General features: G+C 40.8%; 1 protein-coding gene across 1 annotated transcript in view; it reads left to right on the forward strand.

Annotated features, from left to right (window-relative positions):
• ZCWPW1 (zinc finger CW-type and PWWP domain containing 1) overlaps positions 1 to 14,913 on the forward strand; it is a 23,587-nt gene continuing 8,674 nt past the window's right edge. Inside the window, exons 1-7 of the mRNA XM_005697829.3 lie at positions 1 to 856; positions 8,394 to 8,455; positions 9,197 to 9,447; positions 9,924 to 10,002; positions 10,843 to 10,936; positions 11,229 to 11,386; positions 11,581 to 11,703. Of these exons, the coding sequence (XP_005697886.1) occupies positions 8,428 to 8,455; positions 9,197 to 9,447; positions 9,924 to 10,002; positions 10,843 to 10,936; positions 11,229 to 11,386; positions 11,581 to 11,703 (733 nt within the window). The 5' untranslated portion in view covers positions 1 to 856; positions 8,394 to 8,427. The remainder of the gene's footprint in view (positions 857 to 8,393; positions 8,456 to 9,196; positions 9,448 to 9,923; positions 10,003 to 10,842; positions 10,937 to 11,228; positions 11,387 to 11,580; positions 11,704 to 14,913) is intronic.

A 14,913-nucleotide genomic window follows, 5' to 3' on the forward strand; every position in this document is an offset into this window, starting at 1 on the left:
CCCCGCCCCCCACTCCGTACACAGGCTTTCCCCAGCACACGCTGCGGCTCCGAGCCGCCTTATATAAAAACGAATGTGGGCGAGGAAGAGATTTCGGTCCGCTTTGGGGGCTCCCTGCCTTAGCCTATGGGGAGGAAGCTACTGGACAGCCTTTCCACTGGGTGTTTGGTGGCTTGATTTCCTTGCCAACAGCGCTTGGGGTGCGGGTCCTGTGGCTGAGAAAAGGGTGGAAGAGGCGAGAATGAGGTTAAGGATAGATCTCAAATAAAATATCAAAATAAGGGGATGAAGGATACTAAGAAGAATGCGAATGAGGGCACGAAAAGAGGACGGAAAAGGCAGTCTGGGGCAGAGAGAGAAGTCAGTAAAAGGAAGATGTGCGTCTTGAAACATCAGGCGCTACGGCTGCCACCTAAAAAAAAAAAGCGAGGCCAACGGGGATTATGGGATTTGTAGTTTTATAGGGTATTCGGTTGGAAGATGGCGGCAATGACTGCTGCGCAAAAGCAGAAACAGCCTCCAACTGCGCATGCGCATTAGCCCTGCGAGCACGCCGCCGGAGGAGGTGGAGCTTGCGAGTGGCCTCGCGCCTAGCCTTGTTGGCGGGAAAACTGGTTGGAGGTTCGCGCGGCTGGTGGAGTCGCTGCAGTAACTCTGTCTGCTCCTCACCCTTAGAGCCTCTACGCACCAGAAGGTAGTTGGTGTTTTTCCGCTTGCACCTGAAGGTTCTAGGCTTGGCCAGTCTTGGCACCTGTCGCCTGAGGAAAAGTTTTCTCCTCAGGGTGATGGCTAGCTCTTATCCCTCGCCTCAGAATCTCTAGCCGCAGACTTGCTCCAAAGAGAAAACCAAAACTAGGTCAGTATTACGGTGCGCGATGTCGAGCTGAGCGAGAATGAGAATCCTGGTGTCTCCGTGGGTTGAGGGTGGGAATGGGGAGGGGGAGCTGAGGGGAAATTGTCTCATGGAGGGTGTTTCTTGATGGTGAGGAGAGGTTAGAGAGCCACTGTTTTACCCGTAGAGGAGTCATGGACTTCTGGCTCTGTGGTACCTCCGGTCTGAATTGCTGTGCTTTTAAGAGAGAATTGGTGAGGAAAGAGGAAAAATGTGGGTGTCTCCAAGTTCTTCCCTCTGGTTTTAAAAGTGAGAAAAGTGAGATTAGGTCTTTTATTGTTCCAAATCTGGGCACTCTGTGAGGGGAAATGGTGCAGTGGTCTGGGAGTTCATGGGCATGGCCCCTTGGAAAGCAACACAGAATGGCTAGTTTGAGGTTGGCATTATTCCGGGCACCTGTGGAAGCTTTTCAGCGGTTAGATAGAAAGGGTCTGAACCAAGATCAGGGTACTAAAGAGTCTGTCTTGGTGATAATTGACCATGTCTCTCTGCTTCCTTGCACTCTCTGAACTTAAAGCTTTAGTCACCATTAATTTGAAGATTCGTAAAAGGTTTTACTTAAAGTAGTTACGACAGTAAATGTCTTGTTTCATTGATAAGTCGTGTCAGACTCTTTTGCAACACCATGAACTGTAATCTGCCAGGCTCCTCTGCCCATGGGATTTCCCCGGCCAGGATACTGGAGTGGGTTGCCATTTCCATTTCCAGGGGATCTTCCCGACCCTGGGATCAACTCACCTCACCTGCATTGGCAGGTGGGTTCTTTACCACTGAGCCACCAGGGAAGCCCCAAATGTCTTGTTAGGCAGCCTAGTATGGGTAATAAGGGTAGCTGGGATCAGTTTTTTTCCTTCTGTCTTGTTAAACGTTTAGAATCATGCTTGCTGAGCGCACATCAGAGAAGGAAGGTGGAAAGAACAAACTTATTGATGGAGGCATGAAAAAGAAGAAATCTACGTACCATTAGACATTAAGACAAAAAGAAATCAAACTCCAGCTTAAAGGAGAGTTAAAATATAGTCTTTATCTTATTTTTTTTTTTTTTTTGGAGAGTTATATTTTATTTGGTGGACATTCTGAGGAACTCAAGCCTGGGAGGCAGCATCTTAGGTAACCCTGAGAAAAGTGCTTCCTCTGAAAATATAATCTTTATTTATTTTACAATATATATATTTACTTGTTTTGATCATTGCCTAACTACTCCCACTAGAATGTCAGCTCAGTGAGAATAGAAATTTGATCTTTCTTTTTTTCTTCTCAAAATATAGTTTTTAAATACAATTTTTTGAGGCTCACAGAGTCTGTGTTAGAGGGCAATTCTAAAGGGCTTATTTTTGTTCTCTTAGACCAAGGATTCCAGGGACAATATAAAGAGGGAGTAACTGGATGCTTGGGAGAAATTTGTGAACACATTCCGAGTGGAAGGAGGAGGATTAAGGCTTTTTGAAAAATACTGACAAGACTGAAGTAAGTTACTTAGCTAAGTCAGCTCTCAAACATTTTGGTCTGGGAATCCCTTTATTTTTAAATTAAATTTACTTATTTATTTGTGTCTGTTCTGGATCTTCATTGCTGCACAGGCTTTTCTCTAGTAGTGGTGAGCAGGGGCTACTCTCTAGTTGTGTCTGGGCTTCTCACCGCGATGGCTTCTCTTGTGGAGCAGAGGCTCCATAGTTGTGGTGCAAATGCTTAGCTGGTTTTCAGCATTTGGGATCTTCCAGGATCAAGGATTGAACCTTAGTCTCCTGCATTGGTGGGCAGATTCTTTACCATTGAGCCACCAGGAAAGCACTGGAATCCTTTTTATTTAAGTTATGTTTTAAAAGGTTTTTTTGGTTGTTGTTGTTTGCCTGCATGGGGTCTTGGTTTCTGCACATGGGCTTTCTCTAGTTGGGGCAGCAGGAGCTGCTCTCCGGTTGCCGTGCATGTGCTTCTCTTTGCGGTGGCTTCTTGTGTTGTAGAACGTGGGCTCTAGGGCACGTGGGCTTCAGTAGTTGTGGCTCTTGGCCTCTAGAGCATGTGCTCAGTAGCTGTGGTGTATGGGCTTAGTTGTCCCACAGCATGCATGCAGGTCAGGGATCTTCCCTGACCAAGGGATCAATCCTGTGTCCACTGCATTGGCAGGCAGATTCTTACCCACTGGACCTCTAGGGAAATCCTCTGAGAATCCTTTCATACTCTTAAAATTTTTGAAGGACTCCAAAGATTGGTTTATATCTCTTTACCTGTGCATTGATACTTAAGTATTAGAAATTAAACTGAGAAAAATTAATCTATTTATTAATTTAAAAATGATGATAGTAAACCATTTACATAATGTTAGTGTAGATAACACTTAAATGAAAATATAATATCCTAAGTGAAAATTTAATATGAAGAATGGTGTTATTTTACATTTCTGCAAATCTCTCTCATGTCTGGCTTAATAGAAAACAGCTGGATTTTCATCTGTTTCTGAATTCAATGTGTTGTGATATCTTGTTTTGGTTGAAGAATATGAGAAAATCTAACACAGATAAGTAGTTGGAGATCTGCTGAGCTAGGTGATTTCATCTTCTAATCAGTGTGATGATTTTTGGTGTTCTAAATGAAAGAAAAGTATCTTTTGGAACACCTCATTCACCTTCCCTTGGGTCACTTTATTACTTCTAAGTTATTTCCCCCTCATTATTCGCCTTTCTTATGTCAGTTGAGGAGTTAGGATCTGGTTATGGAAGTTCTTTTACTTTGACATTTAAATTTGAAGCTTTATTGGATTTTTTTCCCAATATTTTTCATCTAAGGTAAGAAAAGAGAAACTAAAATCTCAAATGTTATTCCTGGGTTTAGAGCCCCCAGTCATTTCGTAGCTAACCAGGTAAAAGTTGGTGGTATTTTGTATATTTATTAACTATCTTTAAATTTGTCTTTCTCTCTCTGAAGTGAATTTCAGTATTCGTTACTGTGGAAGAAAATACTTCATCTGAAACAGAGGAGCAGAAATTTGTCAGACAGTGACTTCCAAACTTTCTCTTCTCTATTGATCAGGATAGAGATTTTCTTTAAAAGTAATGTTCTTCATCACACCCTCAACTCTGCATGCATGCTCAATCGTGTCTGACTCTTTGGGACCCTATGGACTGTAGCCTGGCAGGCTTCTCAGTCTATGGATTTATCTGGCCAAGAACACTAGAGTGGATTGCCATTTTCTTCAAGGGATCTTCCTGATCCAGGGATCGAACCCACATCTCCTTTTTCTCCTGCATTGCAGGCAGATTCTTTACTGTTTGAGCCATAGGGGAAGCTTATACATTTACTGCTGCTGCTGCTGCTAAGTCACTTCAGTGGTATCCGACTCTGTGCGACCCCATAGACAGCAGCCCACCAGGCTCCCCTGACCCTGGGATTCTCCAGGCAAGAACACCAGAGTGGGTTGCCATTTCCTTCTCCATTGAGTAAAAGTGAAGTCGCCCAGTCCTGTCCGACTCTTAGCGACCCCATGGACTGCAGCCTACCAGGCTCCTCCATCCATGGGATTTTCCAGCCAAGAGTACTGGAGTGGGGTGCCATTGCTATACATTTACTGCATCTTATTAACTTAACAGTGATCCACAATTTTATCTAGTTGGTTGGGGCTTCAGTAACACACTTTGGCCTAGAGAGGTCAGTATAGGTTTAGATAATGATTTAAACTTAACTCTTGGAAAACTTTTGCCTCTTTAGGTTGATCAAAATACTCTTTTTAAAATTTTATTTTAAAAATAGAATTTAAAAGTCGCTTTGAAATGGCAGTCTATGTATAAAATACTAGAGTTACACAAGAGGCTACAGTAGAGAGCTCGTTTCCACTCTCAGCTACCTGTTTCCACTCCACTGAGACATTTTTGTCAATTTCTTGTGTATTCTTCCAGAGATAGTTAAAGGATACTCAAACATATTGTATAGATGAAAATTGTTAAAAAATCAAATTTTGTCATCTCAAGTACACTAATTTCATTTTGCTTTCCTTGTTCAGTATAGTTTTGTAATTCTGATTATCTTCATAGGGACTTCTCATGGTCATTTTTGGAATTTTAGAGTCTGGGAGAAGATATGTTTGTCATTTATTATTATTATTATTATTATTCCCTTTGTGGCCTAATTTTATACAGTTTGTACCTTCTATTTAGGGTTATCATAAAGAAAGAGACCAGTTTGCTGTAGTGATTCTCCCCCAATTTCCTACTTGCTTTTTCTTTCATTGTCAAATAAGTTTGGGAGTTGGCGGTGAAACATTAAGATGGAAACCGTGATAAAATGTGCTCCTTAAATTGGGCTTTCCTGGTGGCTCAAATGGTAAAGAATCTGCCTGCAATGCGGGAGACCCGGGTTCGATCCCTGGGTTGGGAAGATCCCCTGAAGGAGGGCATGGCAACCCACCCCAGGATTCTTGCCTAGAGAATTTCATGGACAGAGGAGCCTGACGGGCTATGGTCCGTGGCGTCACAAATAGTGGGACACAACTGAGCGACTAATACACACTAGACGAGTATAAACGGAAAGGAATTACTGCAAACCAGCACATATCAATTATTTGCATTTATGGAATTAAGGATTTTTCTTAAAATACCAAAAATTTTTTAAAAGACATTATATTCAGCCATGCTGTGGCCACACCAAGTCAAGTCCCCAGTAACTTTTGAATTCATCTTGGAATCTGGAGGGTGGAATCCTACACCCTGAACAACTGAGTGTTTAAGTTGGCCATTTGAGGGTCATAAAATTTTCAGCCCCTTTAGAGAGAAAAATATATGAACCCAAAGATCCATTTTATGCAACTTTTGGATCTCTCTCTTTTTTATTACTGCTTACTCATTTTCTTTGTTTCTTTGTCTTTGTTGTCTCTAGTGTAATGAGCGGGGGCTACTCTCTAGTTGTGGTGCACAGGCTTCTCATTGTAGTGGCTTTTCTTGTTGCAGAGCACAGGCTCAAGGTGCAGGGGCTGCAGTAGTTGCAGCGCGTGGGCTCAGCAGCCGTAGCGCCCATGCTCTGGAGCGCAGGCGCAATAGTCCTGGCACCTGGGCTTAATCGCTCCATGGCATGTGGGATCTTCCCAGGTAAGGGATTAAACTGATTTCTCCTGCATTGGCAGGCAGATTCTTTACCACTGTGCCACCTGGGAAACCTCTTGGATCTCTTTATAGTGGGAGATAGCAGAGTTAAAGGATTGAGTTCCAGGTCCAAGGCCTTCAAAGTACTCAAAATCAACAGCCAGAAATCAGATCACTGAGAAGAATAGACATGTTATTAGAATTTAGAAGCCAAAGACCTGGATTCATCTTACTCTACCATGTATCAACACTGAGGTTTTGGCAGACCACAGCTGGGTAGAAATAATATCAGTAGTGGAAAGTGAAGACTGGAAAATGTATAAATTCTTGGAACATCATAAGATGAGTCTTGGCACCGTGCTGGGTCACAAATGACATACAGCTAGAGATATTAATCTTTTCAGCCTTTGGTGTGGCTGGAGGCCTCCCTCTCTCATTCCTCGGTTGTCTGTAGCTGTGAGCAGAGTACCTAGAACACTGTTTCAGTGTTTACTTTTAGTGTATGCTTTAGCTGTGTGCTGTGATGTTAAAATGGGTGTGAAGCACTGAACTGCTGAACTAGACTCCTGGGATGTACTGTAGCGCAGTTCATGATGCAAACATAGATCAGACAGATTCTAATCCTGATTTTACCATTTATCAGCTACTTAATATCTCTGACTCCTTCTCAGTGCCAATTTCCCCAAGTGTAAAATGGCATCAATCTCAGATTTATTGGGAGAATTAAATGAGATGACATATTCAAAGATTATAGTCGGTGCCCAATAAGTGTATTTATTATTAGTCACAATTTTGGTAGCAGTAATGAAACATACTGATGTTGTGTAGAACATATCTGAGTAGATAGCTACAGATAAACTATGGATATAGAATGAATATGCTAGATTCTTATTACTAGCTTCTCTGGAGACCTCTGTGTTCAGTCACTAAGTTGTGTTTGACTTTTTGTGACCCCCATGGACTGCAGCATGCGAGGCCTCCCTGTCTTTCACTATCTCCCGGAGTTTGGTCAAATTCATGTCCATTGAGTCAGTGATGCTATCCAAATATCTCATCCTCTGCCACCTCTTCTCCTTTTGCCTTCAACTTTCCCAGCATCAGTCTTTTCCAGTGAGTTGGCTCTTCACATCAAGTGGCCAAAGTATTGGTGGTTCAGCATCAGTCCTTCCAATGAATATTCAGGGTGGGTTTCCTTTAGGATTGACTGGTTAGATCTCTTGCTGTCCAAGGGACTCTCAAGAGTCTTCTCCAACACCACAGTTCAAAAACACCTGCTGGTTACTAAATATTTCTGAGCCAGAAAATTAATAATTTTCTGAATAAAAATTATTAATATAAGAATCTAGCACATTGGGAAATTTATTGGACTAGAAGATCTAAGTAAAAGGAAGATAATACATTATAGTGATGTTAAAAAGGGGGTTCTCTATGCGTAGGGATGTCTGAAATAGGTAAGTGAGTCTATAGTGTATTTGTTTTGAGTATTTAGAAGAACCTTGTGAAAGGTTATTGCTCTGAAAAAAAATCTCACTGTTTAACTCCAGGACTGTCTACACTCTAATGCCACTACTCTACTACTACTTTCACTTTTGGCTGTTAAAAACACATCTTGTTTTAATAAGAGGCACCTAATGGGGTTGCTTATGCTAAGCCCCCTATCACTAAACCAAGACAATTTAATTACAGTTTTGACTCTCAGAAATGGAATCTTAAACCAGTCAGTCAGGAATTGCCTGATCAGCACTAGTTGGGTAATCTGCCTGATAGACCCTTAAAGGAAAGTAACCTTGTATAACCAATTTGCTTTTTTCTTTTACTTTCTTTCTTTTTTTTGCCTAGTATTACATCTGTGTTCCTTATCTCTTCTGCCTGTAAAGGTGTTTAATTTTGTATAGCTCCTTGGAGCTCCTATCCATCTGGTAGATTCGATGCTGCCCAATTCATGAGTTGTTGAATAAAGCCAATAAGATCCTCAAAATTTACTCAGTTGAATTTTGTGTGTGTGTGTGTGTTTTTTTTTTTTTTAACAAATCACTACCACTGTCTTTTCCACCTACCTATAAGTGCCTACCTCATGTTGGACATAGTTCTGAACACTTAAAACACTAAGGATTGTTGCTAATCTTTAAAACAACTTTCATTATCCTCCAGCATTTAATTGGCACTGCCCAGGAGTATGATTGTAGTCAATAAGGCAGAAAATGTAGGTTAGGCATCCTAGGCAAAGAGACCCTGAACCCAAGAAGGCAAGAAGAGGAGAAAGTTTAAAACCATGTTTGATCAGTACTGTGTGTGTGTGTGTGTGTGTGTGTGTGTGTGTGTGTATTTAACTGAATCACTTTGCTGTGTAGCAGAAATTAACATTATAAATCAACTATGCTTCAATAAATAAATTTTGTTCATCAGAGCATAACAGTTCGTTTCTTTTTCAGCAGAGGCATAAAGAAAGTGTAGCTTCTGAGCTGAATGATGCCAACCTTGGAGAGTAAAGAAAGTGAGTCAAGAGTCATTTTCCTGTTCTTTCTCAGTCAGGTCGTCTGGACGCCTTTCCCACCAAAGGGAAGCTCAGTTCATTCGTATTTCATATTCACTTTGTTAAAGTTACTGCTTTTCTAGTCACTTTGAGTGAAATATATTTGACTTAGAACAGTCTTACTCAAGAAATGTATGAACTTGTAGGAAGAGAAGAGCCATTTAAATATTTATAAATAACTTTGAATGTGGTGATAGATTCAAAATATTATGGAATCTCCGAAGAAAGATACATTTCTTATGTCCCGGATTTCTTATGCCCGGGAGGATCAGTACAATTTTCATTGCATCCTTTGTAGATTTTAACTAATTTTTAAAAAATTTCCTCTAATTTCCCATAACACTTTGTGCAAAGTTTTTAAAAGCAAATTTTAAAAATTTCGTATTTGAATATTTCCATTTTCCGCATACTTTTATCACTTTTGAATTACTCAGTGGTTCCTAAACCTGGAAGTGCATCTGAGTAGCCTTATAAAATTACAGATTCTTGGGTCTCACTTCAGACTACTTCATTACAATCTTAGGGCAGGGGTAAGAAGGTGGGGGCCTGGGGAAGTTTGGTAAGGAGAGGCCTGGGAATCTGAATTTGTTAAAAGGTCTCTCCAGATAATTCTGATATTGTCCGTCAGTGTGCAGTGTTTGGCAATTTCTGTGTTAGATTCCATGTTTCACAAATTACATTTGATGACAAAATTTCTTTCAGAATGTGGGAAAGGACCAAAAAATACCTTTGCCCCGCCTGCACAAAAATTGCATAGCCTGATGCCCTATAACCTTAACTCATCGAAGGAGGAGATCCCGGAGATCAGTTCCCCACAGGCAGAGGTCAGGCCAAGCCTGCTAAAGGCTGGGTTAGAGAAGAAGAAGGAGAAAACAACCACAGAGAATGGCCCAGGCAGTGGCCAGGAGGTACAAGGAAAGGCTCAAGACAGCAAGAACACAAAGAAAGAAAAGGTAAAAATCAAAAGGATGGCTGTAGTGGGATAATTTCTCTTGTCATCCAGCCTGGGCAAACAAGATCTTTCCATTTCAGAAGACATTTAAATATTTATAACATAAATTTGAATATAGAAAATATCACAGGGGAGATTCATCCTATAGTTTCAGTGTTTTTTTTCTTGTGTGGGGGTGTCTATTTTCTCAAAGAGGTAAAAAATGTTTTAATGAAAGCATTTAGCAGGGAATACTGGGCAAGTAGGGGCTGAGGTGGGATGTAGGTGAGAGTAGAAGTAGAGAATTTATCAGTGTTTTCCTTTTCTTTGACTTCTTACTCCCAGGCGATCTGTGGTAGAATTTATGGCATCTTTAGGTTGACTTCATGCTCTCAGTTTTGTGAACTTGCTGCCTCATCCAAAGGAGGCTTCCTCCTTCCTAGAGAGGAGGAGTGGGGAAAGACGAGCAGTTTTCCTCCCCTACCTGTCTCTCTGCAGGAAAAATCAACTCTTACCGACGCAGAATTTGAGGAGATTGTCCAGATTGTGCTACGGAAGTCCTTCCAGGAGTGCTTGGGTATGGCTTTAGTGAAAGAGTTTCAGTTAGGTAAAGAAATTATCTGAAGGGTGGAGTAAGTTAATAGATTCTCTCGTTCTCTCCATCTTTCTACATAAGGAAATATTAGATGAGACTTCAAAATAGTTCTAAATACTCATCTTTTATCAACAGGACTATAGCTAAACCATCTTAAGACAGAAGGTATAGACTTTTATAAAATTAGATTACATTGACTTCAGAATATAAATATACCCTCATCTAGATTTTTAAAAGTAATTTAAATTTATTTTTATATGTTTACAATTTTCATAGAAAAGATAAATTATTTTTCCCAGATTTGAAGACCTTAGGTTCCATTTCTTGTTTATTTCTATTTCCAATACTGTTTTAACATCTGCTCAGGAATTTGATTTTTAGAATAAGAAACTCTGTAGTATAGGCCCTGAAGCCTTTCTCCATAAGGTCTTGAGGCTAAGGACAGTGGTTTGACATTTTCAGCTTTTCTTAGGTATACTTCCACTTCTAGAGAAAGCTTGAGGGACAAATGATATAAAAGACGATACCTAAAGTTTCTGTTATGTACCCAAAATTAACGTTACCTGACTATCCTAGAATAGGCAAATCCATCTGGAAAAGCTTTCAGAAAGATACAGATTTGTGGTTTTTCCTGAGAATTAAAAAACTTGAAAGTTCTATGGTATGGCAAAAGTCTAAAGGTAAGTTCTTCCAGGCAACTGATGGGAGATATGTTAATGAAAGGTTACAGTTTGGAAATAATGGAGTAGTTATTTTCTTTGGTTGCTTCTCTGCTTATAGTATTTTGTTTTGGGAGGATGGAATCTAGCCTTGATTTTTCAGAGACTTCCTGTACCCAGCCTACAAGATGTACCCAATTAGACAAGGAACCAGGAATTGCTTCTTCTAATACTTCTGATAATAATAATGCTGATGGGTAAGTTTATCCCAGTGTGGCGAATTGATCACAGGGTAGACTTTACTGATAAATGATTATCCATCTATCTGTCTTTCTATCTAGATGTTTTTCACATCTTGGTAGATTTCTCTCATCTTAGGAAAGATACTTGAACTGGGAAAATAGGCCAGTAAATGAATAAAATGACCCCAGGAGGCCATGGAGAACTTGCAAGTCTTCTGTCCTCCTAAATTTTACCCTTGGGTTTTTTCAAAAGAGGGGTACTAAAAATTTCCCTTTTCTATCTTTTAATTAAAAATCTTATTTGCAGAGACAGAGTAGTGGTACCTCCTATTCTAGAGATTTCAGCCTCTCAGGAAGATGGAATAATCCCTGAGATAAAGATATCTAAGCCAGGCCAGCCAGATTCTGCATCCTCTGAGAAGAAATTCAATAAACTCTCCTTAAGCAAAAGAAAGAAGGAACCTCGTAAGTATAATCCGATATACTTTGACATCTCAAGTACTTATTCCATGAAATTAGGGAATAGGACAATGGGCATACTGAAAATTTTTAGCCCAAGACTTAAAACTAATGAACTGTGATTCTTCTTCCTTCTTTTACTATCTACAAATATTCTCTTCATCTCCTAACCCTATGATGTTTTTCTTTTATCTTCCCAGAAGATGAGAAAATGGAGAAAGACCAAAGTGAACATGAGTACAGACAGGATGACCAACATAAGAAAACTATCCAGGATCATTCCCAGGACGGGGACCAACAAAAAGGAGAAGGAAATGGTTTTGGTAAGTTCAGCCATGGTTTGACAAACCTACTTGAACTTGAAAATTGGAGGTGGAGGAGATGGGTAACGACCAGTTAGGATGTTAGAGCAAATTCTGCAGACTATAGTTTATTTCACACAGCTACTTGTTAAGAGGATATAGTGCTGAGGAAGAGAGAGAGCTATTTCATTCATTCAGTTATTCAGTCATATAATCCATAGTTGTTGGAGGAAGTTTATTTTTTGGCAGTGCTTATGGGTTGAATTGTGATTGTAGTGAATGTGTAGGCCTCTTACTATCAGTGAACCACTCTTACAGTTTTTTTACAGTTGTCAAGGAGAGATGGGTACTCCTGGAGTAGGTAGTAGAAAGGGAATATCCAGTAAATAAAATTTGCTTTAAGTTCTGTCAAGGGAAGGAAAACAATGTCCTGAGAGGAAATGGTAGAGATCTAATTAAGATAGGGTCAGTCAGAGAATGCATTTGGAAGGAAATAATGTTTAAGCTGAAACCTGTAGCAAGAGTTAGCTAACTAAAGTGTGTAGGAGAAAGTTTTAGATAAGGTGAAGTTTGGCTTACTCTGGATACCAACAGAAACCTGGTATAACTGGGATTCAGAGAGCAAGGGAAGCAAGGCTGCAAAGTGGCTCTAGATAAATGTAACTGTTATAGCCACGCGTTCTGGGAAACAAACTCAGAAGGACAGTGCAGATAATGGAGTGCAGTTTATTACACCAGCAGGTCCAAGGCAGAGTCTCCCCTTAGCCAAGGACCCTGACCAGTTTTTGTGAAAACATTATGTACCCTAAGTGTACATGCACAAACCCACCTCCCTAAATTCCCTGAAACTAGTCTGAACAAAGGAAAAGAAAGATACAATCAAAGTTAACTCTGATTCATATGCCTTAGGCCTAAGTAGTTAACAGTGGACAATTATCAATAGGCCTGTGGTCATACCCCAGTAAACAATAGAATGTATGATTCTGTTCGGTTCCACAGTTAATTAGGGGAAGGAGAGTCTAGGTATGCGCCCTGGGGCTCTTCCTTCCAGGGGCTTGGTTTTCCAGTTGGTATGTCATTTCCATAGATACTGGGCATATAGCTCAAAAGTTCACAGTCCAGCCCAAGATGGAGTCCTGTTTCAAGATGGAGCCTGTTCTGTCTGTTTCCTCCTTCATAAGGAGGTAGCAGTGGCTAGCTCAAAGACCATGTTACAAAGTGAGAATTTCATCTTAAGTATAGTGGGAAGTCCCTGGTGGGTTTTAACCAGGGAAGTGAACATCCTCAAATTGATGTTTTAAACAGATCCTTTTGGTGATTAATTGGAGAATGGAGTATGAGAAGCCAAGAGTAGACCAGTTAAGTTAGTGATAGGATTAAATATTTTGGTAGCTTGGATTAGGATGATGAAGGAGATGAAAAGCAAATGGTTTTAAGATATGTTTTGGAGATAAGGTTGTCAGAACTTGATGATGAATTGAATATTGGAAAGTGAGAGAGAAGAGGGTTTGAGCAGTTGTGTGAAAGGAGCGGGTGAACAGCAGTTCTGTAGGATGAGATCAAGAATCTGGGTTTGGACTCACTGGGTTTGAGATTGTTGTGAGACCTCCAAATAGAGATGTCAAAGAGCAAGGTGGCTATAGGAACTGGGAGCTCAGAACAGAGGCCACTGGCATACATTTCTGTGTTGTCAGGTATGAAAATGGGTTTCAAACGGAGGATATGGGTGAGCTGACCTCCAGAGAAGTGCGGCATGGGAGTGAAGACCCATGATTAGGCTTTGGGACTCCAGTTTAGAGATTGGACAGAGAATGAGGTGAACCCAATTTGGAGACTGAGGAGGGAGTTACCAGAAAAATGAGAGGGGAGGGGGGAAAAGGGAGAATGAGAGATAATAGAACCCAAGGAAGCTAGTGTTTCAAAAATTAACAGTCAACTGAAATGCTCTTGACCTGTGTGTCTGTGACATCAGCCTTCATTAACACAGAGCCACACGTGAACTTCAAACAGTTTTCTAACACATCTTCTCTTCTAAGTTGTTGGAAAGGAAACTTTAAGGAACTGTATGTCTTTAAAACTGTCATAGAAATTTCATCCTAAACCATAAATACCTAGTTTTATAGCATTAGGATGATTTTTTTCCCCACTCATTTCCTCATGAATATTTATATTTTTATAACCACCATTTATTTTCTGGATCCCTGTTCTCTTTTATGCTCCCTGGCCCTTTCTCCCACTCTCTTTTCTAGCTTTGCCAGGTCGCCTCTGTAAACATCTACAACTGTCAGTGGCAACTCATTTCAAACTAATACATCATTCCCAACCAGTACTTAATTATTCAAAATAACTGAGAAAGTGATCCATAATATGAGATATTTTGAAAGGACCCAAATGTAAGTCATCTACTTTGCTGAGGGATGATTTTGGTGGGATGGAGGGCATCCCTTACGTTTCAGCATTTAAGGTAAACTGTCAGTGGGAGAGTGAACTTACTAGAGAAACATATTGGTTGGTATCGTTAACTGAATATATGGTGTACCTGGTCAGTGATTTTCTCTAGCAAAGCTCAGTTGAACAAGTGTAGGCATAGAAAAAGAGTGGGTTCATTCAGAATTGTGTTTGCCAGCTGAGTCGGGGGAAGGACAGGGAAAGGGAGTTGATGACGTCTGCAAGAGAATCTAAGGAAATCAAATGTGCGTAACTACAGAATAAAGAAAAGAGGTTGCTACTAGTTGAGAGGAAGGTGGGGCCAGTGGATTAGAGATCTAGATAAAGTGAAAGTTGCCATGAGTTCTTGGAGCAGGGTGGAAGGATGGGGCATTTTTATCAGAGAAGAGTTTAGATAAGTGATTCAGGGGAGTGTGCAGTCCCTGCAGATGACTAGGGGAGGGCGGGCATGCAAGATGGGAGTGGGTTCCTGAGGTGAAGGGCTACTGAGGTGGCATGGAGGAGAAGGTATGGGGTGCTTGTACATTACCCTTGTGGATATATGGTAATCTATGAGGGCAGGAGGCAGAGAGAAGGAAAAGACTGAACCAGGTAGCAGCATTGTCATTGCAAGGGAGATGAGAGGGCAGTGTAATCTCATGGCCTGGACCTTAAGGGAGGGAGTGTTTTTATAGAATGGAGGATAGTAATGGTCTGCAAGTGTCAGTGGGCGGAAAGGGTGATACTGACCCCACTTCCTGGCCTGGGGGATGTGAGAAGGACAGCGTCAGCATCACTAGATTT

Source organism: Capra hircus, chromosome 25, assembly GCF_001704415.2.
Source record: "Capra hircus breed San Clemente chromosome 25, ASM170441v1, whole genome shotgun sequence".
In the NCBI taxonomy this organism is placed as follows: Eukaryota; Metazoa; Chordata; class Mammalia; order Artiodactyla; family Bovidae; genus Capra; species Capra hircus.